General features: G+C 41.6%; 1 protein-coding gene across 1 annotated transcript in view; it reads left to right on the forward strand.

Annotated features, from left to right (window-relative positions):
- Positions 1-13,028, forward strand: part of PLEKHG7 (pleckstrin homology and RhoGEF domain containing G7) — a 29,776-nt gene extending 16,748 nt beyond the window's left edge. Inside the window, exons 9-16 of the mRNA XM_053942471.1 lie at positions 1,110-1,223; positions 2,895-3,069; positions 4,471-4,586; positions 5,355-5,448; positions 5,905-5,984; positions 7,271-7,430; positions 11,313-11,410; positions 12,921-13,028. Of these exons, the coding sequence (XP_053798446.1) occupies positions 1,110-1,223; positions 2,895-3,069; positions 4,471-4,586; positions 5,355-5,448; positions 5,905-5,984; positions 7,271-7,430; positions 11,313-11,410; positions 12,921-13,028 (945 nt within the window). The remainder of the gene's footprint in view (positions 1-1,109; positions 1,224-2,894; positions 3,070-4,470; positions 4,587-5,354; positions 5,449-5,904; positions 5,985-7,270; positions 7,431-11,312; positions 11,411-12,920) is intronic.
- Positions 13,029-13,453: the final 425 nt, after the last annotated feature.

Consider the following 13,453-nt stretch of genomic DNA (forward strand, 5'->3'; position numbering starts at 1 on the left):
ATTGGCATGTTTGAAGCAGTCGTGGAAAGGTGCTCTGTATGTGGAATCAAGTGTGGAAAGATTTTCCCTTCCTGGGGAACAGCAGCCCAGACTCTGAGGAGACTTTTCCACTGGCAGAGGCGAGCTTCCCACTCTACGAAAGATGTTTCCCTGAAACCAGACCCCAGCCCCATCACTGCCTCCTTCCACTCCTTCACACTGATCATCCTTCACTCCGTAGACCAGACCCCCCACACGTGTTTGTAATTGCTTAATTAAGAGCTCATTGACACTGAAATTACACTTTGGCCTGTGTCTGTTAAGCAAGAGAGAGATGCAGCCACAGTTGTCCTACCACTGCCAACCTTGCAACCCCTTTGGTCAGTCTGTGTGGTAAACAAGGCAGTTGTCTGAACAGCAGTCTACAGGAGCTCTAATTCCTGCTCAACTTCCCAATGCCTGTAAAGTTGGAAATATTAATGAAGATAGAAAATCAATTGATTGACCAGAACCTTCCCTAGCAGTAGAGGCCATTAGAAAACTTCTGGGAAATACTAGAAGACTACCTCAGTGTTAAGATTTTTAACAGAGACATTCAGGCTAGAGCTTGGTTTCTTGCCCCTGTGACCTCTGACTTCAGGCATTCTTATTGATAATGTTTGTGTAGACAGACAAAATCGCAGACAAAGCTGCATTTTATCATGCATGACATTCAACATCTCCAATGTAAATGAGGCTATCCTGTTATTTCTAAGAGCATACTCAGATATAAGATACTTTAATACATGAAGACATCAAAGCTGTTTCAGAAATAGTGGGTTTCATCTTCAACTTCCATATGAATTTCACATCATTTATTTCTAATGAGAACAAAGTCTAAGACTGTCACACCTCTGCAGATCTGTTAAAACTCTACTCCCATGCATTACTGAAGTATTGTTGTGGTATTTTTGCTACTTTACAGTTCTATTGCTGTTTAAACTGCCCTTTTTTAATTCCCTCTTTCCCTCTTTATTTTCCTAGGTACAAGGAAATCTCATATAAGATGCACAATACAAACCAAAAACCCCCGTTTCTCTCTTTGTCATTATATTTTTCTTTCTTGGTAAATTTCCAAACCTTTTATGCAGTTTTTCCAGGGTGACCTCTGCCAGACACATCAGATTTATTGCCTTAATTATACCTCTGCCATCTTCTACTTGGAAAAACTGAGACAGAGAGAAGATTTTGGCATCTACCTGAAGGTAAAGTGATGTTGTTATTGCTGTTGTTGTTGTTGTTGTTGTCTTCAGCCTTCCTACCTTATGACAGGATTTTAACAGCAAACTAGGGATGTTTATTAGAAACAAAACTGTGTAGACAGCGTCTCACACGGATTTTTTGAACTAGAGAGCCTATCAGCGATGGGAAGTCACCCTTCTGAGTGTATCTTCACCTGCATGTGTGAAAGTCCCTACTTGTAATTTAGAACAGATAAGGGGGGGGAAGAGCTGGGCTGCCTTTTTGCAGGCAGAAAATACAAACTACTAGCCTCTTTCATGTGCTTTGCACATAATCTCTTGACTCAGTGACCTCCACCTTAACAAAGTGAAATGGTTACAGGAAAAAAAAAAACCATAAAAATCAATTTCAAATGTTTTACTTGAGCATCAAAACACTACAAGGGAGAATTTATCTCCCTCTAAGGCTGGAAAGAGCAATCAGTGGACTCTTTATCAAGTTGCAGGACTACAGCAGGTTTTGTTTTTGCTGACACCAGCCAGTGCAGTGGTGGGGATCTCAGGCTCTGCTCTTTCTGACATCACTAGCAGACCAGTGTGTCCTGTAAATACTTAAGATTAATCTTCAACATTACAGGTTTAGAAAGAGAAACCTGAAGTAGTGGGCTTTTCTCACAGCTAGCCCAAAACTGGAAGGACATCTTTTTGTGGCAAGCAAGCTCTGCAGCTTGGGTCTTAAGAGTTTCACATTACTTGCTCACTGATGAAGATTTCATATATTCACACCTAGGAAAAATGTTCCCCAGTGGCAAGTAGCAGTGACCCCAAAATATAAGGTGGCTTACAAACCTAACCCAGGTTAATTTCCTCTGGTCTTCCTGATAAAACTAAAACAGCAGCTAAGTAAGAGCCCTACTTGATATGACAGCATGACCACAGCATCTGGAATGATAAGCAGCAATGCAGAAACTGAATCTGGAGGGGCAATGCAATTCCCTCTGTAGAGAGCTCTCCTTGGCTTGGCTGGAATTGTGTTAATTTTCTTCCTAGTAGCTGGTATAGTGCTGTGGTTTGCATTTAAGATGAGAGTAATCTTGATATCACACTGATGCTTACTTGTTGCTAAGTGGTTTGCATTAAATCAAGGACTCTTCTGTCTCTTACCACCACCAGCAAGGAGTCTGGTGGGCACAAGAAGCTGGGAGGGGACACAGCCACAACAGGTGACCCAAACTGACCCAAGGGTTATTCCATACCATATGGTGTCATGCTCAGTATATAAACTAGAGGGAAAGCTGGCTGGAGGGGCCTCTGCTCTGAGACTGGCTAGGCATGGACCAGTGGGTGGTGAGCATTGTGCACCACCTGTTTTATATATTCTGTTATTTTTTCCATTCTGTTTCTATTCTATTAAACTGCCTTTATCTCAAACTACAAACTTTATTTTTTATTTCCCATTTCTCTTCCCTATACCACAGGAGGGAGTGAAGAGTGAATGAGTGGCTGTGTGGTTTAGATACTTGCTGGGTTAAACTATGACAAGAGACTTTATACTGCCCTTGTTCTCAGAGTGAGACACTCATCTTTCATTAGTCCCTGACTTGTTACAGGCAGCTAATGATGCAGAAAACTGTTTGCTACCTCCTAGCCAGGAGGAAGCTGAAGCCTAAGGCACATTTTCTTTGTCTCCAGCAGTGGTGTGAACAAAACGAACAGTGCAAAAGGTTGCATCTGCCAGAGCTGCTGGTTGCTCCTCTGCATCGACTGACGCGATATCCCCTCCTCCTCAACAACATCTGGAAGAGGAGCACTGACGAAACAGAGAAAAGTTTTATCCAGTCACTTAAAGAGAAGGTGGAAAAGTCTATAAGTAAGTAACAAAGGTTAAAAGTCAAAATTCGAAAGCCATGTGGCTTTTTTGTGTACGTCCTTTGAAGTATGAATTGGTCAAGTGTCTCTGCAGAAAAGCAACAAGGATGTGTGTGCCTTCCTACAGTCCTGACCTTCATTCTGTAAAGAATTATTTGGGCCACCTTGTGCTGTCAAAGCCTCTCTGAGCAAGGTCACAGGACTCCCAAATCAGTGACTCACTTGTATTTTCTTAGAATCATCTGCAGTGACAGGCAAAAAATTAAAAGCAGATCTCAAATTGGACCATATCAAGAAAGATCTCAAACAAAGAAGTCTTTCAGCTGGATTTATGTCTAAGGAGGATTTTTTTAGGGCTGATCCTTAATAGGATAAATTTGCACTCACAAGGGGAATATTATGTCCGTGACCTTTCACTAATGCCAGGGTCCTACTATGTAAAGTTATCTCAGCTACAGATTTTCTCTGGCTATTGCAGAAAACAACTGGCTGGTCCAGATATTATTTTTTTCCCTGATTTTTTTAATATATAATATTTATATATTTAACATATATAATGACAGCAGTTTTAGGTGTGGCCCCAAAAGACCATGGGATGTTTGGAGAGTATTACTGTCAGAATAAATAGGTCCTTCCAGAAATTAGACACCTCTGGATGAAGCAAACCAAAGATAGAAGGGTGACCCCTCTTGACTCACAGACATTGACAAAGATGTGCCTTCATGTTTTGATCAATGAACCAGTAACATAAGGAATAGTTCTAGTCCAAGCACTCCCTTGTGGTGGGGAGGTATGTGTCTGAAACCATTATCTGCAATATCACTCCATTGAAAGACTTGAAATTTCAGTTGCAGGTCCATTAAAGCTTTCCCCATAATGGCCTTGAATCAGTAAAGATACAGTCCCCATTTTTCACATTTTGAGTGATCCCCTACCTCAGTCACTTCTGGCAACACTTCCTCAGAAATTAATTCTCATTCATTTCAACAGTCTTTATTCATGTCATCCATTCTCATTCATGTCTTTATCAGGCTGTATATAATGAAAATTATTTTTCTCACACCATACCAGACAGTTTAGAATGGCAGGACTTTTTTTGAAGACATTTTGAAGATTACACTTAATTGAGTTTTACACGATTTCCTTTTCCCCAGACAGATTTGTAAACACAACCTTTTCATTTAGCAGTGAATTTAAGCATCTCTGAATGCATGAATTGAAATTCTGTCCCTGCTGATCTAAGTAGAGTTTAGACATTTTTTACAATGAGCTCAAGATTTCATCTGGGGCCTCACATGTGAGGTACTTCAGCTTTCACTGGAGAAAATCAGTATTCAGCATCTTCTAGAAACAGGACTGCTTTTGCCAGCCCTGGCAGTAACTGGTGTTTCACACATTTCAGGGGATCTGGAAGGTAAAGTCAAGTGGTTGGACAACTTTCAGAAGTTCAGGCAGCTGCAAGAGGTCATAATTTGGCCTCAGGTCTGGGATCGTGACAAAAGGTTCTTTGTCCCAGAGGTAAGCAGATTTTAAAGGACTTGTTTTTTTAGAGGAGAGTTTAGTTTCCTATCTGTCTTCATAGTGTGGTCTAAAGTTGGCTGGTTGTCTGTATTCTAGTTAGTGGGGATGGCTCTGCTCTAACAGGAGCAGCTGCAGCCCAGGCACTGCAAGTGCTGTAGCTGAACACACACAGTGCCTTGGATGGCAGCATGGGCTGCTCTCAGCATCCAAGAGAGCGCAGCGATACAGTCCAGGAGGAATCTACTATATTTGTTTTTAGGGGACAGAAGGAAATGGGATAGATATAAGTATTACCAGCATTCAATAAAGTAGAAATTATTTGCCTCTTTCACTTCTCAAGCTGAGCCAAAGAACTTCCCATTTACACTTAAATTGAATTACAAAAAAATTACACAGCATAGCTGGGTGTGCACATTTTTGCCATAGCTAACCCGTTAGCCAGACAGACTTTAAGCAGCACTATGGTAACATCATCAAGTGGGTCTCATCTCAAGGATTATGTCTGTTCACATACAAACAGGGCTGCAAGCACTATTAAACTCAATTTGGAAAAGTAAAACCCAGCTTAACATTGCAAAAGCATAAATACATTTAAGCAATAGCACTGCTGAAGAAACACAGGCATGCTCAGTTATCAGCTGTGTGATGTACTTAGCCTGAGGTAAGAACACACAAATACTCATCTTGTTTAGCTGCTGGATGCTTCCCAGTTCATCATCCATTATGCATGATTCCCCCATTCTCTCTCTCTTTTTTTGGGTCAAGTGTTTGAAGCAAAACTTAAAAGAAAACAGCAGTGAAAACATTTTGTCTTCAGCGAACAGACTTCTCATTCATGAAGGGAAGCTGATGCTAGCAGGTAAAGTCTCTGAATCCCCTGGCGTCCAGACATAGCTTAACAGAATTATACATTGTTATGGTAGGTCCAGAATGAACCTCTGCAACAGCATTTGGGCAGGTGCAGGAAAGAAAAAGCAACTGCATAGTTTATCAGAGAGAGACTGAGATACAGCCAAGCTGCCAATAGGATGATAGTCTGTATTATTGTTTATTGTCCTTTTTCCTGGCAAGCAAGCAGTTGTTATGTCAGAATGAGGTAGCTGCTACAAGGTACAAATTTAGTAGCCAAAATGACTGAAACATATTATTTAGTGCATTTGAGAATGAAGACTGGAGGACGAGTAACTGTGAAACAAGGCTGCTTTGTTAAAAGCATTCTGTTAGGTGCAGTGATTCATAGATGTGCCTCATCTTAGTAGTAGCAATTCCTTAAAATAATCACACCATAAAACTGATTTTTTGTTTTCCTTCTCAGAAAGCACAAGACTCCTTGATGTCTACCTCTTTTTATTTGATGATTTCCTACTAATTACCAAAATTAAACGTAACAAAAAGGTAATATTGTCAAGAGATACACATGGTTGCAGTTGTTACATTTTTAAACTTTTAGATGGCTTTTGAGCATACTTTGAAAGATTGATCTAATGATAAAAATACAAGATGGCTAATCAGCATGAAGAAAAGCTGATACTTCCTTATGTGACTAGCAAACCATAACACTGATTCAAAAGCCTGCTTCTAGGCTCAGTATGGTGCAGGAACACTATTACTGGCAGAATTTACATTAAAAGACCTTAATATCTTCCTGATGTTGTTCTGATGTGCTGGACTCCTAAAGCTCAGAAAAGTTTCAGGAATGTAAGACTTTTTTTAACAGTCCCTGCAACCTGAGAATTTTTTATCCCAGAGATATCAGAACTGCTGGAAAGAAGAAAAAATAAATTAAAAGGAAAAAAAAGAAACAGAGAAAGGCTAAAATTATGGAAGGTTGGCTATACTGCTTGTTGTCCTCTCTTTGCCTTGATTTCCCCAAATTTAAAAATGAGATATAATGACTCCTTTTAAGAAAATGTTTCTTGAGGAATGATTCTGTAGAGTTCTATAGATGATAAATATCTGTATTTAGACACCAACAGAAGAACTGGATGACCTGAAATTCCTAAAGCTTCAGTGTAGGAGTGCATTTAGCTAATTAAATTTATGAAACTGATGTAAACTGAGTCTAAATGAACCTGTGATAATCTCCTAGTTTTTTGGGCTTATTTTTTTAAGAAGCAGGTGTTCTGCTTTAGAGACAAAGGAGATAGAGAAAGCACATAGTGAAAGGCTTTAGAATCACAGCACCATCCCTTAGCAACAGGGCTGGTAAAGGAAGCAGAAATTCAAGGGACCTGGTACCCTTAGGCAAATCTCTTTGAGGGTTGTCCCACGGACCTGTGTTGGTGAACTTTCTGTGAAGGGCTGCTACTCATCTGGAGCTCCAGGAATTCTGTCTTGTGCATATGCAGGAGGGGAGATAAGGAAACTTACCCCCAAGGAAGGGAAAAAAAAAAAAAACTGCTATTAAAATAAAGAGGGGAAAGGGGGAAAATACTTCTGGAATGCTTATGACTGTCTTCTACTTGTGGACTTGTATTGTGTTTCTTTTGTAGCTTTTTAATGCAAAGTGTGACATTGCAAGAGACCTCCAGGTACCAGTCAGTTTTTCTAAGATTCCTCAGGCAAATAAGCTGTCTGTGCATTTTGATAAGAGAAAGCACATAATTTGGAGTTGTTTAGTGCCTATATCTCATGAGCAGATGGCAGACAACCTGCTAACCAGCTTCATTTTCTATTCCCAGAAATATGGAGGCTCGGACACCAATTTAATCCCTGTCTGTCCTTCCCTCACTCCTGAGCTGCAGTCCTTCATAAGAGAGGGGGGATTTTGCACAGTGCTAGACCAGCCCATCCCACTAGACAGACTCCTACTGAAAAATGTTGAACCCGTCCAAGTTACAGGTATGTGCCTGCAAGCACTCCAATACCTTCATAAACACCATGTCAACGAACTGTGTGTGTGGTAGCATAAGGAGAAGCTGCTGTTTGCCCACAAACCACCCCCAGATGCCTGGAGTGCAAACACTGGTGCCCCAGCACTGCCTGGCTTCACAGCTCTGCTCCTGCTGGGAGGCATGTCTGAGCTGCTGCCTCAGACTTCACAGCCCGCAGCCCCCTGCTGCCAGCAGTGACTCACACACACACCAGTGACTGTCACATACTATCCATTCTCCCCAAAGGAGGTATCAAGACTCCAATGACTTTCTCACAAGCCAAGTGTTCCCTTGTCCTGTCCTTATATGCTCTCTCAAACCCCAGGCATCTTTCAGTTCACCCCAACAACATTTTCAGTTCCATACTAGTTATGAAGCATTTTTTCAGCTACACCACTGCATTGTTCTCCTGGGTGTCTTCCCACATACACAGCAGCCATTCTCAAGTAGGCTGGAGAGGAGATTTAAGTCCTGCTACTGCTCCTACTCACATCTCCACCAGCTCTTGAGGGGATGGAAATCACCCAGCATACATCAATGCTTCCTCGCTCTCAGACATCCAAACGCTTCACCGGGGAATACGCCTCCTATCCCTGCTGCTGTGCAGCTGGGTGTGCAGTGAAGGAGGGCTGACTGCCACAGAGAGTGACCAGCCTTACCCTCCCAAAACAAGGTTCCTGAAGTCACCAAAATCAGATTTTGGGTTGGGAAACAGGCATGCATCATCAGGCCTCCCCTTGGTCTGAGAGCAGCAGGCTCTCACACATCACCTTGGTGGTGAACAGTGCTACATCCAGTTGGTGGCCAGTCACTAGTGATGTTCCCCAGGGCCCAGTATTGGTGCTAGTCCTGTTTAACACCTTGACTAAAGACCTGGATGAGGGGAGTGAGGGAAGCCTTATAGATGGCATTAATTTGGGTGGGAGTGTTGATCCACTGGGAGGTAGGAGAGCTCTGCAGAGGGATCTAGACAGGCTGCATTGATGGGCTGAGGCCAACTGCATCAGATTTGATAAGGCGAAGTGCCGTGTGCTGCACTTCAGTCACACCACCACCACACAGCATTATGAGCCTGGGGAAGAGCAGCTGGAAAGCAGCCCAGAGAAGGACTTGGGGGTGCTGGTTGACAGCCAGCTGAACATGAGCCAGCATGTGCCCAGGTGGCCAAGCAGCCCAATGGTATCCTGGCCTGTAGGAGCAATAATGTGGCCAGCCTGACTAGGGAAGAGATCTGTACTTGGCACTGGTGAGACCACACCTCAAATTCTGTGTCCAGTTCCAGGCCACTCTCTACAAAAAGTACATTGAAAATCCAGAGTGTGTCCAGAGAGGAGCAGTGAAGCTTGGGAAGGGTCTCAAGAGTAAGTCCTAAAAGGAGTGGCTGAAAAATCTAGGGATGTTTAGCCTGGAGAAAAGGGGTGATATCATCACTCCCTACAACTACCTGAAAAGAGGCTGTAGCCAGGTGGGAGATGGCCTCTACTCCCAGGCAAGCAGCGATGGCACAAAAGGAAATGGCCTTAAGCTGCACCAGGAGAAGTTCAGGTTGGACACCAGAATATTTTCACCAAAAGGGTGATTAAGGATTGGAACAGGCTGCCCAGGGAGTTGGTGGAGTCAGCACCCCAGGAGGTGCTCAAGAAATGACTAGAGGTGGCACTTAGTGCTGTGGTCTAGATGACATGGTGGTGTTCAATCAAAGGTTGGACTCAATGATTTTGGAGGTCTTTTCTAGTCTTAAGGATTCACTGATTCAGTCTAACACTGCCAAGATCACAGGAGCCTCCTATGTCAAAGAGAATGAAAAGAAATACAAATCTCTGCGCTCCAGGGTAATCCTAATCCTAAAGACTGAGAGGAAAAGCTTAGGGAGAGAGCTCTGTGAGAAAGCAATAGATAAGGAAAATAAATCTAGAGTCTGTAAAATTTACGATAACTTTGAAATACATTCACCCAGACTATTTAGCATTCAGCATCAATGCTGAGAGGATATAAAGGTAAGCAATAAAAGGCAAATTACTAAAGACCAGATAAGAGGAAGAACACAAAGAATAATAACCTTTTTTTCAAAACATGTTCCAGGCACTGTCTGCCTGCCTAATTAGTTCCCCTACCAAACCAGCAGAAATGGAGCAAATGTATCAGACACCTCTTGCCTGCAGGGTGGAGGGGAGTGCAGCCCCACATCCCATGTAAGCCCAGGCTGAATGCAAGGCCAACAGTTCCTGGGTGCTGGAGAAGGCAGTGCAGCTACCCCTCCAGTTTGCACCTAACAGATTGGCCATAAAAAACATAATGGAGATGGAAATAATATTTTTGATTTTTTTTTCCCAAATCAGCATTTCACATAGAGATTCCTAACCACAGTCTTTCTATCTCTGTGATCCAGCTGCAATCATCAGAATAGAGAAAGCTGCCTTCTGCATTCCAGCCTAGGCTCTGTCCACTGGTTATGACCCTTCCTTGCACCCTCGGCCTCATATTCTTACCAGCTTTCTTACAGCTGTAGCCATGGCAGTCTCTGATACTCACTTGTAGTCTTATAACACCTCGGAAGCCCCATCCTAAGAGAGGACCCCTTGGGGTGAAGTACAATAAAAACAGTGAGAAAAATTACTACAGGGAGATTGCAGTTCAGATCCCCACCATTCTGAGTAGAACAACAAGCCAACATTCCAATGTCAACAGAAAATGTCCTTTTGCAGGAGAAAGAAAAATATTTAATATTGTCTGGAATGTGTGACCTTGGGGAATGTTGCCAATATATCTGCGCTCTCAAAGAGACTTTTATTACTGGTGGCACTAAAAGATTAGTTAGCATGTTCTCAGAAAGGTCATGTGATCTATCACAGTAATCAAAAATTAAATCCTGGCTTTTGATCTAGCAAGTACTTTTGCTTCTATTAGTTTGCTGAGAGTTGACATCACTTTGAAAATAAACAAAGCTCAATGCAAATACTAGAAAAAAAATATATGTTGCAATATCCTAGAAATATCCTTTTGGCAGCAGGCAGGAGGCTGATAATTACATAGGATAATTCTTGTCCAAAGCCTTCTATGCATTAGAGAAGGGATAGAAGATAAAATGGTGTGTTCATAACACCAGGAAGGTACCCTAAAAGCGAACTATCTGCAAATATGAGATGTAACTTTACATGTAAATACAATAGTAGGAACCCAGCTCTGAAGGTTGTAAGCAGCAACATACTTTCTGATTAGAAAATCACTAGCCAACTTAATCTCCCCCTTTATTCCAGATGTGTGACATTGGTGTCACTTTGTCTCCTTGCACAGAAACACACTACATGATGCTCACAGGCACCCTCAGGAACAAAAGTCTGGCAGGAAACAGAGGCAACATGCCTGGCTGCTGGCAGCCAACCAGGGCATCCCCAGGAGCACCAGCTCAGACACATGACCAGGGAGAACCCAAAGCCAGCACTAGCCTGAGTGCAGCTACTTCTCCATGTGCCAGCCATCATACAGACTTACTTAAATAAAATGGGACCTCTCTATTTAATTTTTGATATTTTTCTCTAACTTCAGTTATTATTTAGGCCACTTTGAATGGAAATATTTCTTAATGATCCTCAGGTAGACTCAAAAGCACCTTAGCTGCACCATGATGAAGCAATTAAAAATAAAACAAATGCAAGTAGAACTAACATTTTGAAATAATAAAGCTTCCTACACAACAAAATTAACTCACCCTATGAGGGTGCAATTGCCCTTTTAGAAATCTGGTAAGATGCTTACATATATAATTTCTTAGATCATAATCAATGTGATATAAAATTGGACTGTCAGTTGTATGAGGCGCATTTATATCACTTCTTTACATTTTCCACAGTCTTCAGCCTGCGAAATGCTTTTCTAATTCAGCATGAGAACAGGTATCGGCAGTGCATTGCAGTCTTCTTGCTACAAGCTCAGACAGAGACTGCCAAGGTAGGTAACACATATTTTTCCTTCTCTAATTACACAACTATGCTTTCCCTAAAGGAGGGTGGCAGCCTAAAAGTGGTCATGCTGTGATAAGAATCTCTTACAGTTGTGACAATTGACCAAAACTAAAACAAAACAAAATAACACCCCCGTGGTCTGGCTCACATATTTGTTAGAGAATTTTTGCTGCTGAACATGTTCCAGTTTTCTATCAGGGTTGATAGCAGGTCATATTCTTTTTGAAAAACATTATCAATTCTGATTGCTAAAAAAAAAAATCCATTTCGTGTGTGACAAAAGATGGTCAGCCCCTCCAGAGAAGTCAATAACAAAACAAACCCCTCGACACCCAACTCACATGCAGAAGTACTCAGATCAGAAAACTGTCTTGTGCTCGTCTATTCACAACATGCATTTTGCAATTTCAGACTGAACAGATGGCATGATTAATTCCACTGCTATATAAATTTACCCCTCATTTTCCTACCATGTCACATTTCTAGTAACAGCACTGCGTATAACATCTGAAAGTGTGTCAGGTACTTCACAGTATTTTGATTTCTCATGTAAGTTGAATTTCCCTCTCCAATACCTAATGCACAGAAATTTGACCAACCCTAATACTAATTTTGACAAGTAAATGGTGGCAGATTTGTTCTAAGAGAAGCACTGAGTGAATTCTTTCCATTTTCAAGTCACTGGCTGATACTTGGAATAGCTATCCACTCAAGAAGTCATTACTTTCTCCTGTTACTGAAATATGACCTTCCTTTCCCAAAACTGCCTTCATACCAGGGCTACCATCTTCTCAATGTCATGGAATCATAGAATAGTTTGGGTTGAAAGGACCCTTTAAAGGTTTTAGTCCAAAGGATAAATCCTCTTAGGGTTAGTCCAATGTCTAATCATAGTAATTCAGAGACAACTCAACTTCTGTGACCAGACTATCAGGACTAGTAGAGAGAAGGAAGTTATATATTTGAAATTATCTCTCCATCACTCCCTGTCCTCATACCTGGATGACAGCAAACATAAACCTGAATGCTGTCAGCATTATAACAGAAACTGAAATTCAGTTGGCAGCACATGGCAGATCTTGGAGGGGGACAGAACTTGTGATGCTGATAGGACTGGAGCTGTCTTAATCAGAAAAATGAGGAACCCAAACTGCAGGGACAGCATTAAGCTAAGGAATAAACATCACACAGAAAGGGGTGAAATAGCCTGCAACAAACTTCACTATTACAAACAGAGCATTAAAATCCTACCTTACAGCCAAGAATGGAAACATTTGCTGGAAATACCTGGCCCCAGACACAGATTCCAGCAGCATGTAGTGGCCTGAACAACTGGGAGAGTGTCAGCTGTGGGATAATCCATGTTTCCTTCAGCAATTATGAGCACAAGCCTGAAGAGAGGCTAAATAAAACTAAAGGCTCTGGATGTTTATGTATCTAACTTACTGGAAATTTTTTAGGTTGTCTTGGTTTACAAATATTTCTTCTTATTACAGAAAGCATGGATGTCACAGATAGAAACAGCAATTTCCAATTACATCACAAAACATGAAACCAAGAAAAGAACTGCTTTCTGCTTCCCTGTTGAATCCTCTGAAATTTAATAATGTCAGCATTGCACTGACAGAGTCAGTGTAAGACTACTGTGGTGATAATACTGTTACTTTATAATATAAATATAATGTGTTAGGTCTCTGAAGCCAACAGATTTATGACTTGACAAAAATATGGCACATAGACCACACCTGTAGGAATAAACTGGAGGAGGGAATGCAACAAATGTATCATTCCTAGAGATGTTCCTTTGCTTCACCAAGGGAAGGCTCTTGCCACCCAGGGAAGCTTTAATAGAGCTTGTCATTTCCTAGAAAGCATGACAGGGAAAAAAACCCTACGTTGGTAAGGACAACTTATTCACCAGAAAAGATTAGAAGGGTTACTGCATCATTCAAACTGTATTAATAAATTTCATTAAATCAGAATTGTGTAGCCATAGCTTCTGACATTTACGTGTCTCTACCCACTAACC

This window comes from Vidua chalybeata, chromosome 5, assembly GCF_026979565.1.
Source record: "Vidua chalybeata isolate OUT-0048 chromosome 5, bVidCha1 merged haplotype, whole genome shotgun sequence".
In the NCBI taxonomy this organism is placed as follows: domain Eukaryota; kingdom Metazoa; phylum Chordata; class Aves; order Passeriformes; family Viduidae; genus Vidua; species Vidua chalybeata.